We start from the raw sequence: 25,235 nt of genomic DNA on the forward strand, positions 1-25,235 counted from the left end.
AAAGGCCATTCCTTTTGCTTATACATAAACTGGCCCAGGTGTACACCAACCTTTCCCCAACCTGCTCCTTCCAGATAGGTTGAGCTGCAACTCCCACCATCCCCAATTGGCATGGCCATAGCAACCCTAGTCAGCCATGTGAACCAAAACACATACAGTGCAGGAGTATTTCAGATCTGAAACTTGCCCTATCTGCCTAATTGAGAAATGCAGATACTGAATCCGCAGACAAGCAAAACCAAAAATCTTTCCCGTGAGCTTCTTATGCAATTGTAATAATTTATAAGGGCACAATCCTATGCATATTTAGATAGTAAACCGCCCAGAGAGCTTCAGCTATGGGGCGGTATATAAATGTAATAAATAATACTGTCCTACAATTTCCAGCATTCCCCAGGAGTTACAGGGATTTTTCTGTCTAAACATGCATAGGATTCTACCCTTAATTTTGTTAGGGCACAATTCTATCGATTGTGCACTTGGGAGGTGTCTGATTATCCCGTGTGAGAGGAGCTGTGGAGGCGAACTTCACCTCTCTGTCCTGCTGTCCTGCAGGTTTCACTAGACAGGCTGTTTAGCTTGCTTAGCAAGGGCATTTTGGAGAGGGAGGAAAAAAGGGTAGAGAAGGAGGTTAAGCCTAACTCATATCCTGGCCTCTCCGGTCTCCTCCCTTCCCCATCCACTGAAATGCCCCTTTCCTCTTCCTCTGTCACTTTTCTGACTTCAGAAAGCAGCCATCATGGTTCTTTCTGCAATGGCTCCAAAGGGGTGGGGGAGAGGGTTGGATCTCCGACTGCCCCTTCCAAGGTCAGAGCACTGTCTCCAATCTTAGAAGGGAGATGCTGAACAATCCTAAGCTCTTGGGTTGCCTGTCTAGAGACCAAAGGAGTGTTCCTTTCAAATAGAAAATCCACTTCTGAAAAACTTCTTGTAGTCCAAAACCTCCTCCAACTCTACAATTATAGCACCAGAAACCTAACAACACATGGATACAAACGGAGTTAAATGAACTGATATGACGATTTGCCCTTTAATTAATACAAATATTTTTAAAAACAAAAACAAGAGGCCCTCACCCCAGAAATATGAATAGCATCCTTTGGAAGTTTTGGAGGAAGCCAGCCATATCTCCCACCCTTCCTTCATACTGAAATTATGTACGTGCAGATATGCTAAGGGGATGAGAACTGGATGTGCAAGTTGTATTACTAAAAGCAAACACTGTTGAACATTTTCCTTTATTACACACCAAGAAGAGTTTAAACAGGGAAGACTGAATTCAAATATATAGTTATTACACAAAATGGAGATGGAACGGTTGCACGAAATTAAACTAACAGGTTACAGATCAAGGGCAAAAAAAAAAAAAAAAATGGTAAGAAAGACAGAGGAAGTAGTGGGAAAACAGGGTGGGTGGGTTCAAAACAGAGAATGCCGGCTTTTGCACATCCAGTAAAATTGTGCGTTTGAGACATACATTTTCAATTCAATGTATAGATTTTTTAAATAAATAAATCGCAAAATCGCAGCTACGGCCTTTCCTGGACAGGGACAACCTAGCCACAGTAGTACATGCACTGGTAACTTCCTGATTAGACTACTGCAATGCATGCTATGTGGGGCTGCCCTTGAAGATAATGCGGAAGTTGCAGCTAGTGCAAAATGCAACAGCTAGACTGCTGGCGGGTACATCTTACAGAGACCACATAATACCGGTCTTAAACGAACTGCACTGGCTGCCTATACGCTTCCGGTCAGAATTCAAAGTGTTGGTAATGACGTTTAAAGCCCTAAACGGCTTGGGACCTCGATACTTGAGAGCGCGCCTCTCCTTATACAGTATATGCCTGCCCGAGACCTTAGATCTGTTGGAGAAGCCCTTCTCCACATCCCACCAATGCAACACATACGCTATGTTGGGACAAGGGAGAGGGCTTTCTCTGTTGTGGCACCCCGATCTGGAATGCCCTCCCCTTGGAGGCCTGATTGGCACCAACATTGATTTTATTTTGACGCCAAGTAAAAACATGGTGTTAAAACTCACTGGCACCTTGTTTTAACTGCTTTTAAATTATATATTGTTTTAACTTGGATCATGGTTTAATTTGTTTTTAACTGTGCATATTTATTGTTTTCTACTGTATGTTTTTATCCGTATGCCACTATGAGATCTTAATGATATAGGGCAGGATATAAATGTTTTAAATAAAATAAGTAAATAAACTTACAGCTACTAAATGTATTTAGCACCAGAGCAGTCAACCAAATAAGTGAAATTTCGGTTCAATTAATCATAAATTTAGAGCTGAACTGGCTGGGGCATGCTGGGAGTTGTAGGACTTTTTCTGTCTAAACATATATAGGTTTGCATCCTTAATCAATGACATCTGCATATCTTTCTATATGAAAAAAACTAAGAGCTATGAAGACCACCCCATTTTTAGAGGATGGCTGCAGGCAGAACTTTCAGTGTATTCCTCCATGTGTGAGAGAGAAGGGAGACATCCACTTCTAAGCTGGTACCCACCACCCACAGTTTCTATACTTGAAGTATTATTATTTTAAAAAAAACACCTTTAAAAAGGAGAATCAATCCATTTCATTGAGGAGGGGGTGCTTTCATATGATCACATGGTTTTTAATTGATTAGTCTAACTGATCCATCAACTATTGTTTGCATGGTTAATGAACTCATTGGGACTTAATTTTGAGTAGCCATTATAGTATTGCACTGCCAACTTTGTTGGCATACTTAGCACCAATAGCCCCACTGCATTGTACTGAAGTGACAGATCCAGTCACACTGCTGTTGGAAGCTCAGCACAGGTACTGATTTGGAGTAGGAGGGAAAGGGTCAGGTGAAAGCAAAGGAGAGGAAGTAGTGGGGTGGGATGAGGGGGGGGGGAGAGGAGAAACTAACAAGGTTTAATGATTAGCCAAACGCCACTTAGCCCTGAAGCAGTGGTGAAGCTGTGTGATGTAGACTGGATGCAAGCTTATGGTGAGTTTTCTAAATAAAACAATTTATAAAATTAACACTATTCTGGGAAAGCTTTGTAAAAGAAGTGGATCTCAAACAGGAAATTAATGGAGGAATAGGGAGCATCTTAATAATTGGGGTGGGTGATGGGGGCTGCTCCAATGCAATAGAAAGCACACAAAGACAGATTAGTCTGTGTGGATTGGGAGGTGGAGACAAGACAAGAAGGAACCTAGAAGGTGACAAAGTGAGTGCAAAACTGTCTCCTTTTTTCTGCTTTCAAAGAGAAGTCCTGTCCTTCATCCAAAGGTTGATTACCTGAGAATCTTTACATCAAGGCGATAACAATACTGCATTTTCCCCCTTTTATTCAACAGAAAACAATTATACCAAAATCATGTCTGATTAGAGACAAAAATTCATTTGCTGCTATTCACATAAAGGTCGGCCTCATCAAATAGTTTTAAAATCCACCCAGGCACCGTAAAAGGAGGCTGCAGATTCTGTCGTGTGACCCAAAGGTGTGCTAGCTGTACAATTAGTCACAATCTGCAAACCAAAACTGTGGCCAGTGAATGCATTTACCTGCCAGCAATACTGCACATGTAGGGAGGACGTGGACCTGAACTTACTTGCAGCACCACAGGTACCTGCAACGCTTCCATCTGAGGAAGGAAAGTGTGCCCTGAATTAGGGATGTCAGAGAAATCCATTTGGCGGGGGAAGGGGAGTTTGTGGAGCCTGCCTAGACCCTGAACCCCGCCCCCCTGCCCTGACCTCGTTTTGGTTCCTATTATGGCACAGAACTGGATCGGCAGTGACCTGGGCCAGTTTGTCAGTTACCTGGGAATTTTGCACGTTTATTTTGAGGGAAGGTTCTGCAATTTGTGCAAAGTTCTGAGCAATTTGCCAACATTACAGCCAAATCTGTGCACACTACATCAAAATCTGCTTAATTTGCACAAATTTGACTATAATTTGTGAAAATTACTCAGAAATTTGTGCAAATTGCAGTGTTAAAAATGGGCAAAAAGTGCCCTGAATTCAGGGTTGAGCCCGCAGCTTGGCTTGTAGACACAAAGTGTGCTGTACATGCCGCAGAACTCTGTCGATCCCCAAAAGAACTGGATTTCCAATGACAGATCTACCTACCCTGCATTATGTCATGTTGTACCCAATGGTGGGGACACGTGTGCTACCTCGCCAAGTATACAGTACCATTGGATGGTAAACCAGTCCTGTGTAGTTTGCAGAGGTTACCACTCATCCAATTCCATTCTTACCTACTGTAGGAGTCATGGCTTCTGTCCTTGAGCTGAAGAGTGATTTGGGCCACATTGAAATCCTCCTGCACAAGCTTCAGTGCTTTTACACTATGAGTGGGGAATTTGTGGCCCCCTAGATGCTGCTGGACTGCAACTCGCATCAGCTCCAGTCAGCTTGGCCAATCATCTGAGCTCATCAGGGTTGTAGTCCAGTAATCTGGAGGACCACAGGTTCCCACCTTACACAGAAGCCATTCACTCCAATTTTGAAAGATCAAATTCTCACATATGAGCCTACCGCAATTTTAAGTCTCCTGAGGATCTCTGCCCTGCCTCCAGCAGAAGCACGTATGGTGAGAGTGCAAGGGAGGACCTTCTCGGTGGCTGCCCCCAGGCTAGTTCCATAATTGTTGTCCTTCTGCTGGCAGGTAAACACATTTTTATTCAGACAGGCCTGGAGTTTTAAACTGTCTGGTAAAATGGGTGCTCTCTACTTCATTTTTACTGATGTATTTTAACTGATTTGCTTTTATGTTTCAATTATAATTTGATATCTTATATTTTTAATATTGTTAGTTGCCTTGAGTGCTATTTGTAATTAAAAAGTGGGATATAAATTTAACAAATGAGGCTTTCCAGAAGTTCTCTATAGTAGAGTGTGCCATTGCAAAACAAACAAAACAGTGCAATTGGGTATTGAGAGAATGGGGGGAAATAGAATTTAGAAGGAGCTAGAAGCAACCTGACTTCTTACTCTTCACAATGCTTTGCATTAGTTTGATTCTGAAACATGCTGCAGTTTAATACTTTCAAGGACTGCTTCTGTTGAAAATTTAATCAAAAAAATAAGCTTGATCAAAGGAAGAAAATGTCCCAGTGAAAAGAGGGGTAAAATTATAAATCAGTGCACTCGTCTCATCCTTTTTGCTGGGAAAATGATGATTGCTTTTCCGGGCTGCAAAATATTAGAGAAGTAAGGATTAGTTGTTATCACCTGTAAGACCGTCTCTCTCTCTCTGGGTTCAGATGATCACAGAGGTGAAAGAACCCATTGTGGGTTCTTTCCCCTTCCTGACACATGCCTGTTGCACCACAATCTGCATAATTACCCAAGATGCAATGCAGGTTGTGGGTTATTTATTTATTTGTTTGTTTGTTATTGCATTTATATACTGCCTTTTTCCTGCAAGGAACCCAAGATGGTGTACATAATCCTCCTCCTCTCCACTTTATCCTCACAACAACAACCCTGTGAGGTGGGTTTGGCTGAGAGTCTGTGACTGGCCCAAAGTCACCCAGGGGGCTTCCATGGCCAAGTGGGGACTAGAACCAGGATCTCCTGACTCCCAGCCCAACACTCTTGCCACTACACAACACTGGCACTGTTGTCTGAGCCCAGTGCATGGGTGCAGCAGGGGTGGCTTCTTACCCATGACTTGCAGTAGCGGCTGTGAGGTGGGTGAGAAGCCATCCCCCACTGCGCTGCACGCCAGGTTCGGAAGACATGGCCACCCCCACGGCATCGCAGGTAATCATGCAAATCACAGACACACAACCGTCACACACAGAGGCGGGGAGAGAACCCACAATTGGCACTTTTGCCCCCTGAAAATGTTCTATCTCTCCGTTTCCCCCTCCTCACATAGGCCTCATTTCGCCTCTGTCTAATTTTTTTTGTCAAATGCATTTTAAAGATCATAATCTTAAAATCTGCAGTCCAGACCACATTAAGACTTCACAGTCTTCTCTGTGAAAAGGGAAACTTCACAGCTACAATATAGGGAATGGGCCCCCCACCACGCAAACACAGTTTTCAGTTTCGTATTAGAGGGGAAAAAATCCCACCATGCTTCTCCAGATCAGCAAATTTAAAAAGAACATTCTGGGCTAAAGCCAACATTACACAAGCAGATTTCCACTTGTAGAAGAGCAGTTTCCCTGACCCTTCTTTCCCCTCAAATTTGCTCTGAGGGATAGATGGGCAGATCGAGGGGGGTAAATCAATCTGTAAGCAGTGTCCTGTCCGCTGGTGGAAGGACACCACTGGGTTCAACGTTCGGTTGTACAAGAACACATAGGAAGTATATTCTACTGAAATTAGCATTGATAAAATGAGTCTAGTAGTCTTGTTACAATGTCAAAATGCACAGCCACAGGCCAGAAGTTACTCTAGAGCAGACTTCCCCAACCTCGTGCCCTCCAGATATTTTGGACTACACCACCCATCAGCCCCAGCCAGCATGGCCAATGGCCAGAAATGCTGAGAGTTGTAGACTAAAACGTCTGGACAACCTCAGGTTGGGAAAGGCTGCTCTAGAGTAGTCTTCTTGTCATCAATGGTGTTGAAGTGGCATAAGCAGTTTCAGTATTGTAATTTCCAATAACCAACTATCCAGACTATTGATATCAAAAAAAAATTTCTACAATTCCTTTGAGTAGGTCTCAAGGGTTTGATTAGAAAATTTTAAAAAATGTTGCCCTCTAGAATTTGTGGATAATGGCACTCTTCCCTCATTTTTTTTTCTTTAATGAGAAAATGTGGGTTTGTTGTCATGAACTATTCTATTTATATTTTCACATTTTTGCCCTTAGAAAATTGGTCACTCTGCAAGCGAGAATTTCTCCTTCCCTTTCCAAGTAGAACATCACTACATCCATCCACAGATGTTTTACTATTTTTCTTGCAAAGATTCCATACCTTCATTGACAAAGAAGTCAGCTGTGAAATATGTTACTTCTATAGCTGGCTGGGAATGAGGTATGCCTGGTGAGTTCTTCCATTCATATGGATTTTTCTCTGGATGCCACTGGACACCATAAATAGGGTATCTGTAGGCTAGGAAATAAAGGAGTTTTTATTCATTCATGCAAAGAAGGGCCTTCTCTTAAAAATATGAATACACAATTGTATAATTTTTACCTAAATCTTTTACAGAGCAATTTCTCATAAAGTCATTACCTTTTTATTAATAAGCATGTATATCAGGGGTAGACAACTTATGGTCCTACAAATGTTTTGGCCTACAACTCCAATCAGCCCTAGTGATCATTGCCAATAGTGAGGGATCATGGGAGTTGTAGGCCAAAACATCTGGAGGGCCTCATGTTGCCCACCCCTGTATAGCCCTTTTGTTCAAACCACGGGCCAAATGCATCCCACTGGACTCCCCCTGCCAACCCTGTCCCCTCTTTGGCTCTGCCCCCTCTACAACCCAACATAGCGATCCAATGCAGGGAGCTGATGATGGAAGAAGATATCCCTTCCAGCACTGCCAGGTCCCTGTGTTTCTTATATGTGCCTGGAGGCAATATTCAGGTCAGGGATTTCCCAATTTTAGGTCATTGTTCTTACACTACGCCAACCACTATGTTTAAAGATTGTCTCTGCAAGAGGAAAATTGTTCTACTTATCAACTTGGAGGCAAGTAAATGTTGTACTCTAATGTGCCTGTGACTATATCCCACTGTCCTAAAACCTGTGAGCTCCTTGGAGCAGAATCAACAAAGGGTGACATCAGAGTGTGACCAGAGTGGCTGAGATCTCCTACAAGCACAGGAGGAAACTCATCCTCCCTCATCCTGGTGCCCCCCAGATACTTTCAACCTCAACTCCCATCAGCCCCAGCCATGGTCAGGAATGCCGGGAGTTGTAATGCAAAACATCTGGGGGGCACCAGGCTGGGAAAGGCTGATCGAACTCTATAGAGACCAGAACGGCCCAGAGAGCCCTTGCTATGGGGGTGGTATAGAAGGGTAATAAATAAATAAACTATGTGTTGCAACCAATTTGTAAAGAGTTAGCAAATTGAATTTCACCCATAGGCCAGCGACTCACAGCAGTGATCACACATTGGTTACAATGTCTAGCTCCGGCTAGAATTTAGAGGTTAAACAGACCATTACCTTCCATGGTGGATATGAAGTCCACATTGTTATGAACATTAGTTGTCAAGATCTTATAGAACATGCGCAGTTTCTCGTTATTTGTGAAATTCTGAAAGAGAAGATTTGTTAAAATATTTATTTATTAAGAAAAGGGCATTTTTAACGCCACATCATTCTGTTCAAAACACACAGTTACCTGCACAGAAAGGCTCCAGAAATGAAAGTTTGAAGTCAGAGGCTCAGAAGCCATTGCTTGCAACAAATTGTCAGGAAAATCTTTGAACATCCTGCGGTCTTGGGCACCTTATACGGGGGGAAAAAAGGCAAGAGACATCAGTATTACCATCTGCAGGGTGCCCATTTGTTTGTTTAGCTTTGTAGTCTGCCTTGTCGGCAAGAGCTCAAGCACAGCTAGGGCAGTATACAATGCTGTCACAGCCCTACTGTAAACCAATGCTAGTGCAATGTCCTTAGTGCTTGCTAGGCAAAGGGGAAATACTATCTACAGTATTCAAGGCAATAAGCCTGTGTGCACCACTTGCTGGGGAACATGGGTGGGTGGTTGCCGTTGCACCATGTCCTGCTTGTTCATTCCTGGCTGATGGCTGGTTGGCCACTGTGTGAACCAAGTGCTGGACTAGATGGACCCTTGGTCTGACCCAGCATGGCTCTTCTTATGTTCTTACGTTCTTATCCCCCAAGGCATTATTTCACTCTGCCTCGTAGAATGCATCAACACTTCAGCTTCAAATTCTCCCCTCCGCCCAACTCAGACATATTTTATGAACTGAAATTGTGAGTGTTCACCTTGAGAAAAGTTCAGTGGAAATGCAAAGCCATCCGTATTCGTCCAAGTGAGCAGGTCCTCCCCACTCGTGAGGTAGCTGAGCAGCTGATGTCCCAGGCATGTGCCCCAGATGGGAAAATAGTCCCCTCTGTCATTCGCCTTGAAAAGAACAAGGGGGAAAAGTGGCACATGGATCAATATATACATATCTTAGGCCAGCTGTCCCCAATCTGGAGTCGCTCCACATGTTTTGGACTTCAGCTCCCATCAGGCCCAGCCAGCATGGCCAGTAGTCAGGGCTGATGGGAGTTGTATGCCAATACATCTGGAAGAATGGGGACGGATGACTTAGACGTTTATACTTCCTACTATATCTTCCTAGAAGTCTAGACAAGACAGCTAGTTCACATGGCTTAATCACTCCCATTTGGCTCCCGCTACCAGTGGGAGCAGCTAAACAAGCCAGTGCCACTCGGTCTCTAGCTTAGTTAGTATTATGTCCTAACCTAGAGCTTTGGCTTGTCTCTCCCCTGGCAAGCCGGAGTTGCAACCGCAGAACAAGCAACTCTGGCTTGTCAGCGATGAGATAAGCCAGAGTTCTGGGTTCAGATGTAACACTAACCATGTTGTTTAGATGCTCCTGCTGGCAGAAGGAGCTATAGGGGAGCGATTGAGCCTTGTGAACTAGTATGCTGGCTTGTTCACTCATCATGGTTAAATGTGCAAACAGCTGGGGTGGGAGAGGAAATGGGAGGGCCTGGCCCGACAGGGACATCAAGGCCCTGTCATTGAATTTTCAGCAGTTTTTAAAAGAGTTAATGTCCAGTCCTTTTATTAATGGAGAGATAAATGGGAAAAGTTCAGGCAGTACTCTACCTCATTGCTTGGTAAGAACCAAGCCTGCTTCTGCTTGTAGTTTTTCTGGCCAATGAGTGTAAACGCATGCAAGCTATTTAATTATTTTTAGAAAAAGAAGAAAACCTCAGTTTAACATACTGGCCCTGTTCAGAAGACACCTTAAACCATGGCTTTAAGTGGTTAAGCCAGTAAGCCAGGCTGTGTTCAGAAGACACCTTAAACCATGGCTTTAACCACAGTGAATAAGGTCTTCTGGCTTAACCACCATGGTTAAAGCCATGGTTTAAGGTGTCTTCTGAACACAGTCTGGCTTTCTGACTTAATCACCATGGTTATAGGCATGGTTTAAGGTGTCTTCTGAATGGAGCCAAGGTTTAAGTCTTAGTATACCTGTTAGACTCCCTTTCAACTGACGTGTTTATTTATATATACATACCATCATTGCAATAGATCAACCCTATTTATTTTGATTCAGTCGCGTTGGTGCAATGAAGACTTACATTGACATATAAAGATTAGGCACATATGTATAGCTGCATTATGTATGCCAGCTAGAAATTCTGCAAATATTAGCCACCTACACTGTTCGTTCCTCAATATTGTCATTTTCCCAATGCAGAGTCATTGCATGTCCAAATGTTTACCTCTAGTGCTTTATTGTAGAATATCTTTGCAACCCTGGAAAATTCAGAAGTCTCTAGGTCAACACCACCTCCAGGGTAAAGAATCCTAAGAAAACAAAATTACAATAGCTTTATTTGCAGCAATGAAGCGCCAACTGAATTAACCACATTGGGGCAAATGACAAATTATGTTAATTAGATAGCGTGCAGCTGACTTCTCTCTGTATTACTTACTTTAGATTAAGCCCTGATCCAGATTAGGACCAAAATGTGCTGGGGTGTTTTTTTAAAAAATCTTTCTCTCTTTGCTGCCTTTCCTGAAACCCACCCCCCATTGATGCCAATGGATTTTTTTTCTTTTTTCAACCCCCACCCCCGTGTGCATGTGTATGTCTGTACGTGCAGGGGTGGGAGGAATTTCAGGAAGAAAGTGGCTGAGGGGGAAGATTCAAGTCTCCCCCCCTGCAGTGCAGTGGTCCTGATCCAGACGAGGGCTACATTACTTACCAACTGTCACTGCAGAGGCCACCAGTGAGGGAGGAAGCAGCAGCCAGGCACCTCTCCACCGTGCCTGGGTCCAGCTCCAGCTGAGAGCCCCCTCCCTCCTGCTACCAACTGTAACTGCTGAACTTTCCAACTAAGATTATAGTGCCTGAATTTGCTTTCCTTTCCCCCCTCCTCCTCCTCCTCCCTCCCAATCCCATTTCCTTTTGTGTCATGTCTTTTAGATTGTAAGCCTGTGGGCAGGGACTGTCAAGAAATACTTTTGTAAGCCGCCGTGAGAGCCTTTTTTGGCTGAGTGGCGGCATAGAAATCCTTAAATAAATAAATACATGCATTTACTCTAGAGTAAATAACAGAGAAGGGGCTCAGCTGCATGATATGTAATTAACATGGTGTGTTGTTTGACCCACAGTCAAAACATCATATGGATATCCTTGGACTGTAATGATGGAAAGATCTACAATACAAACTTAAAAGAAAGTGACATATCAAAGCAAGGGTGGGCAACATCTGTCTTCCAGAAATTTTTGACTATAGCCCCTATAATCCCCAACAATGTGTCATGTAGTCTGGAATTTATGGGAACTGCCAAAAACAACTGGAAGAAACCCAGTTGTGTGCCCCTAATATATGCTGTTGGGTCACCTGGATGCTTATTCACCTCTCAAGTGGTGAATAAGCATCCAGGTGACAGTCATCCTGGTCTGTGGCAGGAAGAAGAGGAGAATAACAGTGGTCAAAGTTGTAAGGCTGAGCTTCCAAGTTTTCTTATTCTAACACTGCATTGCACCTGCATTTCCCATAACTGTACTGCCAGTCCTGGAAACGACAGGGCCCCTCTTACCAAGTCTGTTTTCACTGGAGTCATCAGAGTCAGCTATGCATCCTTCCCCCTTAACCCTGGGAAATGTTTCTCCAGCTGCCAGCACAAACCCCACAATTATCTCAAGGTGTGTCTGGTTAAGAGAGGGAAGTTTTCATGGGAAGATGAAATACAGCTGTAAGCACTTTTAGGGGGTATATTTTTGGTTATACCTATTACTACCAAAGGGATGCATGGCCACCATGTGAACACACTTGCCTCTTACGTTGCTATGAATTAACTCCCAGATGAGCCCAATTTTTCACAAGTACTTCCCCAGGGTTTCTTGACATCTATTGCATGGCTATCAAGTGTGGCTAGCTTACTTCAAATAAATCACTGTGGATGTGTTGTACTATGTAGGTTAAATACGCACCTCCTGAGTCCTCTTCAGTATAATAAATGTCTTCCAGAAGTACATTACACATTCCTTTTAGCAAGAGACTGATGCATTATACAAGTGGTGGGCTTGCACCAATAAAGTTTGTCATTTTAGTGTGCCCCTATTCAGATATTGAAAGTCCTGTCTTTCCCATACAATACTGCCTGGACTGACAGTTAGGGAAATTTGCATCTGAAAATGTTCCGATGCCCTAGAGTGATCGAATTTAGAGCACCTCATGTTAATTTCTTGTTCCGTAACACAAGTAACTGAACTGGAATATTTGAGGGAGAAAATAGAGCACACTTAATGTGATTTAAATGTGATATTATGTAGACAATTTTATTGGAATACTTGTAAAAAATGTAAAGACAATACTATGTACTTCCCTTACAGTGTTTAAATTTAGGTGAAAAAAAAATGAAGGTACTGAAAACACTACTAAATATAAGCAACTCAAAGAACTGTGCATGATATGTTGATAACCTCTCATCTATTTCAAAGGAGTTAAATTCCCTTCCACTGAGGTGTTTGGAACACCTTCAAAAATCTCAATGACATACATGTATTTCAATGCAGTCTGCACCTTATTTCGCAATCTGTCAGCTATTATTTCTGAGAAACACTTCCCTTCCTCACTCACATATTTACTGGGGATAATCACTTGAAAAGGGTTAATTACAACTTTGAAATGTCCAAGCTTGCTTTATATTATATTTGCAGTGGACATCCATTCATTGTGGCTAATGAACTTATGAAAAGGAATTTTTTTCTGTAGAAAAATAAAACACTGGAAATTTTTCAAGCTGACATCACACGTATCCATGCAAATGCTAATAACCTGAATACAGTATACAATTTGGGGTGGAGAGGGGAAGAGAAGCTGGAAATGTGATTGACAAAAAAAAAACCTGGCTTATGGAAGGTCAGAAGGAACCCTCTCGTCCCAAAGAAAAATTAACAGAAGAAATTCACAACATGCCAGAAGTGACCTGGTATGTTTTAGATAATGGAGGACAAATGGGAATCGGCCAGGAACAGGAACATTTTTTTCCCAGATTAGTCATAGAAATGTTTGCAATTCTTGGAACTAGTTCTCACAAACAAAAACCCACAAAGGAAAGCGTTTTTCAGAAGTAATAACTGACAGATTGCGACATAAAGTGCAGGCTGCAAATGTACACACATTATCTGATGCAGCAAATCACACGAAAAGCTACCATTCTAGAAATGCCGTTAAGTACATTGCTGCCTAGCTCATTCAGTAAGATTCAGGGCTGAGTCAGAACTGGAACTTGGGTCTCAGTTGTCATCTCAGATGTCATCTCAGATCTTAACACTTTTTCCACTGCACTACATTACCTTTAATTACAAACAGGTGTTTGCGTGCACTTACCCATTAACAGAATGGAAAATCTTATCATACTCTTCATCTGAACGATTTAATCTGAAATGATTAAAATTTTAAAAAAAGTTCTCACATAAATACATAGCTTCCCCCACATCAGAACAGAACAACATTTAGCATAGTAACTGAAAGGCTACACCAGCCTTCCCCAGCCTGATGTCTTCCAGATGTTTTGAATGTCAACTACCAGGCATTTAATGGCATATGAAGATGGAGCACTAAATGCCAGCTCTCTTGAACAGGTCTGTTATTGAAATTGTTTATTTAAATTGCTTTTAGCTCTTGAAATTGTTTTAAATTTTCTAGATTAATTTTTAGACTATTTTTTTAATCCTAATGCTGTATCACATAATGTTTTATAATGTTGTTGTTTGTATTTTCTGTGAATTGTTATGAAGCGACCAGAGGGCTTCGGCTATTGGGTGGGACAGGAATTAAATTTACAAAATAACAGGAAAGTTAGGAGGAAATTTGGGAGTTTTATTCCCAAACATATGGAGAGCACTAGGTTGGGGAAAGCTGAATTATATCAATTTCCTGTGGTACATGTTAAATCAGTGGAGACTGGTGGCTCTGATGTCATGGTTTCATCCAAGGTACTGAGCCTATTTTGGGGATAAGGATCAACACCTTGGATAGCTCCTTTAGAGGTCTGACTGGCTCTGACTGAAACCCAGAGTGGATTCACCACCCCATGACATCAGAGACACCAGCTCCACGGTGTTAAATTCGTGTTAGGTAACCAATAGTGCTGACTTACAGCAAAGCATTATCATTAATCAAATTTATATCCCAGTTTTCTCCAATTAACTCATGGCAACATACATGCTTCCCCAACTCCCATTTTATCCTCACAACAACACTGTTAAGTTAAGCTAAGCTATTCTGACTAGCTCAGGATCACCCTGTGCACTTCATGGTGTAGGAATTTGAACCTGGGTCTCCGTACTCCTAGTCCAACACTACACCACACTGGCTACAAAAGTAGCAACCATGTTGGAAGGATATTAACCATCTCCTACCATAAAGATTGAAATTCCAGCTCTCAAAAGGCCTGAACATACACCCTTTTCCATCTCAGCCATTGGTAAATATGAAGCACTGAATATAAGGGGTGTGCACTCTGCACCAAAAATCCAGGGGTCCCTCTGATGGACCTCCAAAATCATGGTGCAGTTAGGAGGAGGTTTCAAAACTGTTGGAAACCCACAGTGTGATCAGAAGATTGGTTGGAGCCCTGAATGGATGCGTAGGTATCGGAAGTTTTTTAAGGCAATGTGAGGGCTCGTTTCATGTTGATGGGTGGCTAACTTAATACTTCCATATTAGGAAGACGCTGAGGGGTAAGGAAGGGGTAGTTTTGAGACTGACATCTGTGGCTAACCCACAGCCACAGTCTCCTCCTTGTCTCCCCTCCAATCACGTTGCTTAGGGGGAGGGATTGCAAATTAGCACCTCTCTTTCACAATGTGGCTGAGGCTGACTGAACGTCCCGGAAATGGGAAAGTTCCATCAGCTTTCCCTAGCACCTTCCTATCTGGGGGCATTTTAAAGCCCCCTCTGCCCTTGCCCCACTGGTCCTGCAGGGCCAATGGCCTACCTCTGGGCACGGGGGGGGGGAGCCTTGCCCACAGTACTGACACTGTTGCCAGCCTGAGACTGACCGCTGGTTTGTAGGCACTAGACTTATCCTAGACTTGCATTTTGAAGGAGAAGGTGTGGGTGGAACCTCAAGACCACCCACAACTGACTTCTCCTGCACTTCGGAAGGACCACCAGCAGCAGAGCAAAAGGTACACCTAATTTTGGGCAGGGGTGGGTCTAGAAGAAAAACCTCTCCCAACACGGCCAGAGCCAGCTTCCTTTGCTGTGTTTTCTTTTCTCTGTGTGTGTCTGTCGGCTTTTATTTCCTTCTTGTAGTACAACCCCATGCTCCCCTTTGTGCGTAAAGTGTGTGTGTGTGTGTGTGTGTGTGCGCGCGAGCGTGTTCTTGTTCCACACATGGAGATAGTGGACTTTGATTTCTGTAGGAGGTTTCTAGTTTCTGAAACTTCTGCAAGCTCTCTTGAGAGAAGATGAAGTGCATCTGAACTTTGTGTGTATGGGGTGGAGAATGGTTGGAGGGGGGAATTTTTTTTTAAAAAAAATGCTAACAATCAAGGAATAAAGGGATCTGCATCCAACTTGGCATGGCTAACGCCCTACTTAAGAGCTACCAGGGTGCCAAGTTTCATTTCTTTATCTTTAAAAATTATGGAGATGTAAGTATTTTTGTTAATTCCCATTGATGATAATAGAGTGGTTCTCCAAAAACAGAGCCGTTTTCTGCTGGGTAATCCGATGGTGCAGGGAAACAGAGACACCCTGAAAATCAGGGCAGGGAATCACCCCATCGGAGCTTTGTCCCGAATTTCAGGGAGGAGCAGACCTGCTCTGCACACCCCTACTGCACATTTTTCTACTTTATATTACATAGTATGCAGTAACACAGTGTCTTGCGGCACCTTAAAGACTTAACAATTTTATTATGGCATAAGCTTTTGTGGACTGGTATGTAATACGAGACCAGCATTCATGTGAGCTTACCTTACTGGTACTACCCGTGCTCCAGCAGATTCAAGAAACTTCACATATGACGCACCAATATAAGAACTTCCGAATTTTTGGAAGCTCTTAAAGTCGGTTTCCTGTGCCAATATCCCTAAAAACACCCAGAAAAATAAAGAATATATTATACATTGATAGTGCTATTAATACAACATTTAGATGCAATTGATATAATACCAGTTGGTTCTGTAATAATTATATCAAAACAGTAATGGAATTAATATCTTTCATACTTTTCCATAATTGTTTGGATCTACGAACATGGCGTTTTGCCAATCATCATGAAAACAATCCATTACAAGAGTTACCTCCTCACACTGCATGTTACTAATTTCCTATCCAAAATAGCACCTCTGAAAATAGCATGAAAACAGGGTAAGGTGATCAGGGCAGCAATTTTACATCTATCTTGCTCTGTATAGGTAGGACGGACATTATGTGCAAATTTACAGATCTACAAATTGATTTCATGCTATACAGAAGTGTTTTCCACATGAAAAAACCTGTAAGATGTGAAATGGTCTTAACTGTCAAAGGCAGTGAATACTGAGGCTATTACGTAGCAACGTTAAAGTCTATTTTGCATGCTGTACTCTAAGGTACTATACTAAACCCTACTTGTTGAAAAACAAAACATGGAAGGGCAATACCTTTGATAGAAGCAAACAAAATGGTGACAAAATAGTGTGCTAGCTTTTTAAGTTCTCCAGAACTCATTTCAGGCTAGCTGGTACAAAAACCAGAGGATGGGGGAGAAATCAAAGGACTACAAAAGGTCTGCATTTTAAACCTGGTTTCAAGATGGAGATTGTGGACTGAATAAATAATGACGCAATCCAATGCATGTGTAGACATTAAAAAGTCTTACAATTCCCAGGATTTCCTTACAGGTATGGCTGGCTAGGGAAGGCTGGGAGTTATAGGACTTTTAAAATGTCTAAACATGCATAGGATTGAGCCTTTAGTCACTCCTAGATGTGGAAGGTCTTAGTTAGGCACTGAATTAATATATTAAGGATGCAATCCTATGCATGTTTAGAGAGAGAAAAGTCCTACAACTCCCAGCATTCCCAGAATGCTGGGCGTTATAGGACTTTCTAAATATCTAAACATGCATAGGATTGTATCTTTAGGCACTGATAGTTGCAGAAGGTCTTAGGTTACAAGTAGGATCCTGGGACAACGAAGCAATAAGTGACTCCCAGGTCTGAAAACATCAAGGTATCTGTTACCGGCTTCCTTTAATTACTTTAATTTTTCACAGTCTGATCCATGCATCTGGACCCTCAGAGAAGGCAGGGTCCAATAATCACACTCTTTGTATCACAATCTAGCACAAATATGTATCTATGAGGAGAACCCGATTTCCAAATATTTGTCACCCAAGATGCATACCAGAACACTGTACAGCAGTTTGCAATAAACTATGTAACACCACCACCTGACATATTGCACCACCATTTTGGACAGACTGTCAAAACATTCCAAAATACCAGCTCACCAGCTGAAATCAAGTGTTGAAATTTGGTAGAGAACTTCCCCTAGCATGCCGACAACAGAATAAAAATGATGACGGCGTGAACAAAAATAGCAACCTTAAAATTCAGGAACATTTTACATTTCTGGCAGTTTTGCCCACATACACAAAATGGACAGTAGACATCATCCCCATCAGATAATACAGATAAATAAAACAAATAATTAAAACATACTTAAAATAGCAAAACTCTGAATTCTCAGTGCATACATTTTGGTTGCAATTTATGGGCAGTATCCAATACTGCCACTGTGACTCCACTAGTTCCAATGCACCCATGGGACTGACTGCTGATGCACCAGGAACCAGCGCTTCCGGGTGCAACCCCGGACATGATTGAAAAAACTTTTTCCCCAGAACTGCACAGGTCAGTGGAGCATTCTTCTGCAAGCTCTGTTGACCTGCCCTGTTCCAGAAACAGGAGTTTCAGCTCATTTTTGCTTGCTTTAGGAACTGCTAGCTTTAGTGGTGGGACCTGTTTGTGCGTGGGCAGCACAGTGGATACTGCCCCATTTGTTTACTTTAGAAATTCCTTCTTTATGATGAGAATTGTCTGAACATTGCAGGGATCCCAAAGGGGTTGCAACAGATCTCAGTGTGCACAGACACACATTGTAATCTCACCTCTTGATGGGGCATGAATAGTAGCAGCCAAGCCATCCAGGGTCAGAAGGGATGCTTGCAGTTTTTCCCCACTAACAGTGCAGCATTTGATTGATTTTCACATAGGAGCACAAAGGGGTGCACTCAGGAGCATCACTGAAGTTGGGACTAAACCTGCCCCAAGCCCCTATTGATCTCAGTGTTTGGGGCAAGGGGTTGGATTCCACTTCATCACAACCATACAGGGCTGTTCTAGAAGTCAGCCCTGTATGGTTTGACCCGCTGAACCCAATGGAAGCCACTGAGAAATGTGCCAGCCCCTTTCTGAATAGTCCAATCCCAGGTTCCGTTTCTTGGTATGATGCTAGAACGTAACAGAAGTCTTGAAATTGTATTTTATATAGTAGACCCATTGAAAGAAATGGGACGTTAGTCAAGACTAGTTTAAGTCCCATTGAGTTCAGTGTCTCTACCCTAAATATCACTTAATCTGGATCCAATTCATAGTGTAAAACAATTATACATCCCAATTTGCGTAAGGGAAATCCAAAGCAGCCAACAACACATAAAAGCTTACAATGGCCCCGTTCAGAAGACACCTTAAACCATGGCTTTAACCACGGTGGTTAAACCAGAAAGCCAGGCAGTGTTCAGAGGATACCTTATCCATGGCTTTAACCATGATGAATAAAGCAAAAAGCCTTATTCAACATGGCTAAAGCTGTGGTTTAAGGGGTCTCCGGAACACGGCATGGCTTTCTGGCTTAACAGCCATAGTTTAAGGTGTCTTCTGAATGGGCCCTAAAAGACACACAGTCCAACAGTAAAACAAAATGAGAAACAGCCCTACAATTCAGGGATTAACTCAAAACCCTCAGTGTCACTTTGTGTCTGGATTTGCCCAGACAAGAAATTTCATAAAATTGGGCAACCGCAAGAAATGTTTACTAGCGTCTACTAATGAAGCCTTCCCCAGAAGGTGGGGTGGAGATACATGCCGCAAATCTTGATGGGTCAGGAAGCTCATGTAGGAGTAGGCTTTTCTTAATGGAGGCAGAATATAGACCTTAGAGGGCTTTGATTGTCTACACCAGCCCCTTTCTTTGATTACACATTAACTGTGGGGCGACAACTTTATAAAGATATTAATCCACAGACAAGCACACATTGACAAAAAACATTTAGTTCACCTATAACAGCAAATACACGTTTAGTTAAATTTAAGGGGAGGGAAACAAACACACTGACTAAGAATCTAGAACCTGACTTCATCTTCATATACACACATGACCAGAGGCATTGCCTCTGAGGAAGTGCTCTGAACAGGACACATAGTTTTCGGTGCCTTGTCTAGAACAGCCTTCCCAAAGTCAGTGAGTGCATTCTGGAGGCAAGAACGTGTTGCATATTGCAAATTGAAATTCTTTTACCACTGATTTCTGGTGACATACCTATTTTCATTAACATGCTATACCAGAATAGGAATAACTGCAACCATTACTACATCAGTAAATAGATCAGTCAATAGGACCAAGGCAGCAATCCTATGCTCATTTACGTCAGAGTAAATCCCACCTAATTCAGTGGGACTCACTTCCAAGTACAGACACATATAAGAGTGGCCTGTCAACCATGGAATTTGGGCCAGTCATTGACTCTCAGCCTAGCCTACCTCACAGGGTTATTGTGGGGATAAAATGGAGAGGATTATGTACACCACCTTGGGCTCTCTGGAGGAAAGGTGGGATATAAATGCAACAAATAAATAAGCACAAGCCACTGGGTTTTCTCTGGATGTCCCAAGGCAAAGGAGATGAACAAGGTAAAAGAAAGAAAGAAAGAAAGAAAGAAAGAAAGAAAGAAAGAGTTCCAGTAAGCTAACTGCTCCACAGATGGGAAGGGGTGCATTTTAAAAATGTAATAAATAAAAACAAGTAGCACCTACTTGCCAGCAACAGGTGGACACTGCTCTTGAATCAAGAGTGTGAAGGTACCTGACAAGTCTTCCTATGTTTACCTGGAAGTAAGCGCTGTTTTCAATGCAACAAATACCCACACTAATAAGAAAGCCACTTAGGACACAGTGGTTGTGTAGGGAACCATCTCAGACCATAGGTGCGGTGTGGAGCCAAGGGCCAAAGCGCCCCCGAGGTGCAAGGATCGCTTTGGCTTAGCTTGGCCGCGGCAACTGCACAAATAAAGATCAGTCGTATGAACAGTGTTTAAAAATCACACATATTAAAGACATTATTGAGCGATGTACAGAGGGCAACATTACTACCCTGGGAATACCCGTTAGGAAAGGAACATTTCTGAAAAGGAAGAGAGGAAGATTAATCATCACCATCTTTCTTTTCACCCCCTTGTCTATCACCCTCTCTCTGTTTTAGCTCTAAAAGCACACAACGAATCCGCCTCGATCATATTTTGCCGGCGGCTGCTAAGCGCTGCGACTCACCGATAATCGGTCTGTCATTAATGCTTTGAGCCCGAAGCACAAACGCGACCGCGGAGTTGCAGAAGAGACCGAGGAGGCAGCAAACGCCCAGCGCGCAGCCGAGTCCCGGGCGGCTCGCCATGCCCACCTACCGCTCGGCAGCCGAGTCCAACGTTTCAGCCAAAGGCAGCCCGCGCCGCGCAGCTGCCCTTAAGCCGCCGCGACCTCGCCCACACGCGACGCCTCTCAGCCGCCAAGGGCACCCTGGGAAACGTAGTCCTTCGGCGGCTGGACTCAGAAAGGGCGTTTTTCCTCCTCGAAACAGATTGGATTCCTCCTTCCTTGAGGCGTTTCATTGTATTGCCAACACCGTGCCAGTTTTTCTTCTAAAAAGAGGAACAATTAGGGATGCTTCTCCGGGTAACAGGGCGTGCAGAAGATGCTATTTGGGGACTTTTCCCAGGCGAAGCAGGAAGAAAATCGCATGGAAATGTAGGGCGCCTTTCCCAAACCTTCTTCTTTGAGGCAGATTAAGTGGTGACGGGAGTGATTGGTGGCGTTTGCGTCATAAATACCGACAGTAATGAAGTGATGTAAAAGCAAACTTGGGGCGTAGGAAGTTGTGTCAAAATTCATTCGCATTTAGACTGGGGTGGTTCCTGGTTTCCCTAATCCCATTCTTGCTTGTGTATCCACAAGCCTAAAGTGTGCATTGCTTAGTGCTTCCAAAAAGATTTGTAAACGTAAGCAGCCCACATTTAAATGAATGGCATAGCCAGGGGGTCCTTGTCAAGTTTAGATCTGCCTAGGCCCGCTGAAAGAGTAGTTTGAATAACATTTTACATTCGCAAAAATAAGTTAAACATCGGCTCGCTCTTCTCACAGCCACTTCCTATTTTGTTGGGGTGAATGTTCTTTTTTTCTTTTCTTTTTTTTAAAGTATGGTCTGAATTGCAGTATACAGGAAATAGAAGAAATCTAGAATTCAGCACTTGTAAACCCCTAAAGACCTCAAACAAAAAGCCCAACTTTTATACGTGTGTATGTGCAAAAGTAGAGGGAGAGAACACATTTCCAGTCTGCTCCTGTGCATAATGTGTTTTTACTTTGCAGAAATTCCCATTGAGTTCTATTTGTGTTCCTCTCCAGTTGTTTACAAATTCGATATATATATATATATATATATATATATATATATGTATATGCTACATTAATGGGAATTCTTTTGACACAGTCTAGTTACATGGAAGAAACAGGAGAATTGTGCAATTAGTGGCAATAGTTTACAGGGGAGGGGAGGAAGGAGATAGAACTGTGGTGGAAGGAGTGCAAAGGTCTTTTGTTGTTCAACATAGTTGAAAGTGAGCCAATGGGTCATCCAGTCCAAGATGCTGTATACTTAGGGCTGTTATTGCTAACTTGTATCATGGTTCTCTCTTTTTAAAAGTGTACTGAACGGGGCTTACTCCAAGAATAGTGTACAGGGTTGTAATTATCTTGTATTATATTCTTGGGCTTCATCACACCAGCCTTTTTATCACATAACTTATTGGGGCTTCTGCTTCTGGATTCTTTGTTGGATTTAAATTGGTTCTTTACATAGCCTCTTTCTTTCTTTTTTTTACTGCATAATGCTACCTGCCATTTACAGTGGTGGAGGGAGGCTAATGAGATGTTATTGAATGTCAGCAGCATTGTACACCCACTGTTCACCCCCTCTGGGGTAGCGCCTCCCCTCTCTCATCATGAACTTTTCCATTTCAGCTTCTTTGCCTCCCCTTTTCACTTCCGTTCCCTCTAATCCCTACCTCGGCAACATCTATATACAATCCGCAGTACGTTCGCAGCTTCAGAAGTCTGCTCCCCACCCCCCACCCCCATATGCGCCTGTCAATATTGGACCTGTAAAAGCAAGCAGTAACACATTTTTTGTTAGGGTATACACTGGGAGAGGAGGGGACTGAGTGGAAAGGGCTTGCGACATTGTAGTTGTTCGGTCTCTGCCATGCTTTACTGCTGAAATGCCGGTATACCGCACTTCTGAAGTTCCTAGTATTGCTCCCAGGAGCAAAATGGCAAAGGGGATGGAGATCAAGGAGGGCACAGGAGGGTGACATTCCCACCCAGTTGTCAACACTAGGTGATGTCAAAATTGCCCTGCCCACCACCCACCGACACAAAGTATGTAGTACCACGATGTCAGCAATATCCAAGTGGGTGATGGCAGATCCTTTGCATGGCTGCAAATAATAACACATTTAACATACAGAAATATAATGGGGAAAACATGGGAAAGGTGTGGGACAGTTGCTGCAGGACAACAACATTGTGCATTGCACAAAGGAAATACCATGAATGAATGACAAGTGCACCAAATAAATAAATAAAAGAACCCCAAATGTGAAGGAGCCCATGGTTTTGTTAGCTGTGTTGTGGCTTATCACGTCATTGAACATGGGTGGCATGACTTGCTGAAGAGGGAAATAACACTCAAATAACCCGTAGGCTATTACTGGGTTACTTGAGAATTGTTTCCCCACCAAGCTAGCCATGCCACCTGGGTTTGGATGACACAAGCCACAGCATGCACCAACACACACTGTGGCTCAAACACACCCATAGTGGTTGTGCAAAGTGCCCTTTTATCGAGATACTAATTTGCCACAATGAGAGGATCCTTGGAAAACCCAGTAAACATGTATGTTTGGCATAGTCTTTTCCACCACAGTAAAAAGCCATTATTAGAAGATGATGAAAAGTACTGTCAGTTTGAGAATCCTTAAAAGGCACTGTTTGTAGAAAGCATGTTTATTGTTTTTCTCCTTAATAAATCAATTGGTGTTCTTGACAGACATTGTTTGGCTTCAAAGTTTGACTACTTAATTATGAACTACTTTTAACAATGGATAGAAGCAGTCTGTTTTGAAATATATTTAATCTTTCAATATTAAGAGTGTTATTTAAAACAATACACACACAAACACTCAGGACAGGACAGCTTGGCTCATTTCAAATGTTTAATTGCCTTAGAATAATAAAGTGTACAAAATTATAAAACTAAAATTAGAGTTTTATAGTATAACAATTGTACCTGAAGTTTTTTTTTTAAAGGCACACTTGTACGATGACAGGATACAATATATGATTGCAGTTTCTTTTTCACTTCTAAGTTACATGTTTTCTTTTTTGCTGTTCTCTTGATGTCATGTTACTTACTCTCAGCTATGGGAGCATAAAGTTGCTATATAAAATGTGAAATAAAGATCTTAAAAGTAAATGTATTTCCCATTGATGAATCATTCATTAAACAACTGGTAAGCATTTCCCAACTCTGTACATTTGTAGAAGTGACGTAATGGTTTTACTACAGCTAAGAATATTCCATATTACAACAGCAGATACAAAAATATTACATATGTTATATAAACTGAAATATAAATGATTACCTAAGTGAGTAGGTTATGGGTCCCCAACATTTTTGTGGCCATTGGGCATATTTGGAATTTTCAGAGGGTGTTGTGGGTAGTCTCACAAAACTGCTGATATACTGGGGGACTGGTCGGGACATGCTTAGTCACACAACACACATTTTCAAGAAAGAAAGCTGATGAGTCTAGAAAGACAAGAACCTACCCAAGAACTTAAGTACAAGGCAGAGGTGGGATCTAAGCTCCAAAAAAGAGAAAAACACTCTGTTGAACCTAAAGAAAGGAGAGGCAGAGAGCCTGACGGGCACCAAGAAATGTCCATGGGCACCATGTTAGAGGCCGTAGGGGTAGGTATATATACCCCTAGTATAGAGAGGATAAGCAGGGAGTATGTGGTTGTTATTTTTCCAAAGTTGGCCGAAGGGTAAAATATTGCAGAGAGCATTATAGGTCTATCACAATACTATTTGGAGCACAAATGAATACAGAATCTCTTCAAATGAATATGGTTCAGTAATCACGGATATAACTATCTACTCTCTAGCTAAATGGCAATGACTACTTCCTGCAGTGAGTTAGCCAGGATTTCTTGAACCCAGATTCCACAGTGTCATGTACACTGTGGAAATTGGTCTCAACAAATCCTGGGATTTCCAAGTGTTTGTTTCCAGTATTGATTGATCTTGCTATGCCTGTTTATCCTCAGTCCTGGAATGAGTCACTCCCATGTTCCTTGGGTCTTGTTCATAGAACTGAATTCTGTGTTCATTTGTCCTCCACATAGTACTATGTCACACTGCCCTCTTGCAATGTTTGACGGTTGAACTAATTTTGATAAGGAACAAGACAGTATGGACTTATATGACCTCTTCATGCATCTGACAAAGTGGAGTCTGTCTGGTCCATGAAAGCTTATGTCACAAAATATTTTTTTTAATCTCCTCTAAGGGGACAGAATATAGTTCTGTTTGCTGAGACAGACTAATAGAGTTTCCTCTCAAATTTTTCGTGGGGGGAAAAAGAATCTTGAAAACATTTTCATTCTGGCTGAAATTGCCAAGTACAAGAC

General features: G+C 42.4%; 1 protein-coding gene across 1 annotated transcript; it reads right to left on the bottom strand.

Annotated features, from left to right (window-relative positions):
* Positions 1 to 1,219: 1,219 nt before the first annotated feature.
* Positions 1,220 to 20,943, bottom strand: GGH (gamma-glutamyl hydrolase). The gene is made up of 9 exons (XM_063130766.1): positions 20,760 to 20,943; positions 16,141 to 16,255; positions 13,543 to 13,593; positions 10,420 to 10,504; positions 8,938 to 9,076; positions 8,327 to 8,433; positions 8,149 to 8,239; positions 6,944 to 7,081; positions 1,220 to 5,200 (listed from the first exon to the last, which is right to left on the bottom strand). Exons 1-9 carry the CDS (start codon positions 20,878 to 20,880, stop codon positions 5,079 to 5,081), a joined length of 969 nt encoding a protein of 322 aa, XP_062986836.1. The 5' UTR covers positions 20,881 to 20,943; the 3' UTR covers positions 1,220 to 5,078.
* Between the last annotated feature and the right edge of the window lie 4,292 nt (positions 20,944 to 25,235).

This window comes from Elgaria multicarinata, chromosome 7 (assembly GCF_023053635.1).
Source record: "Elgaria multicarinata webbii isolate HBS135686 ecotype San Diego chromosome 7, rElgMul1.1.pri, whole genome shotgun sequence".
Classification (NCBI taxonomy): domain Eukaryota; kingdom Metazoa; phylum Chordata; class Lepidosauria; order Squamata; family Anguidae; genus Elgaria; species Elgaria multicarinata.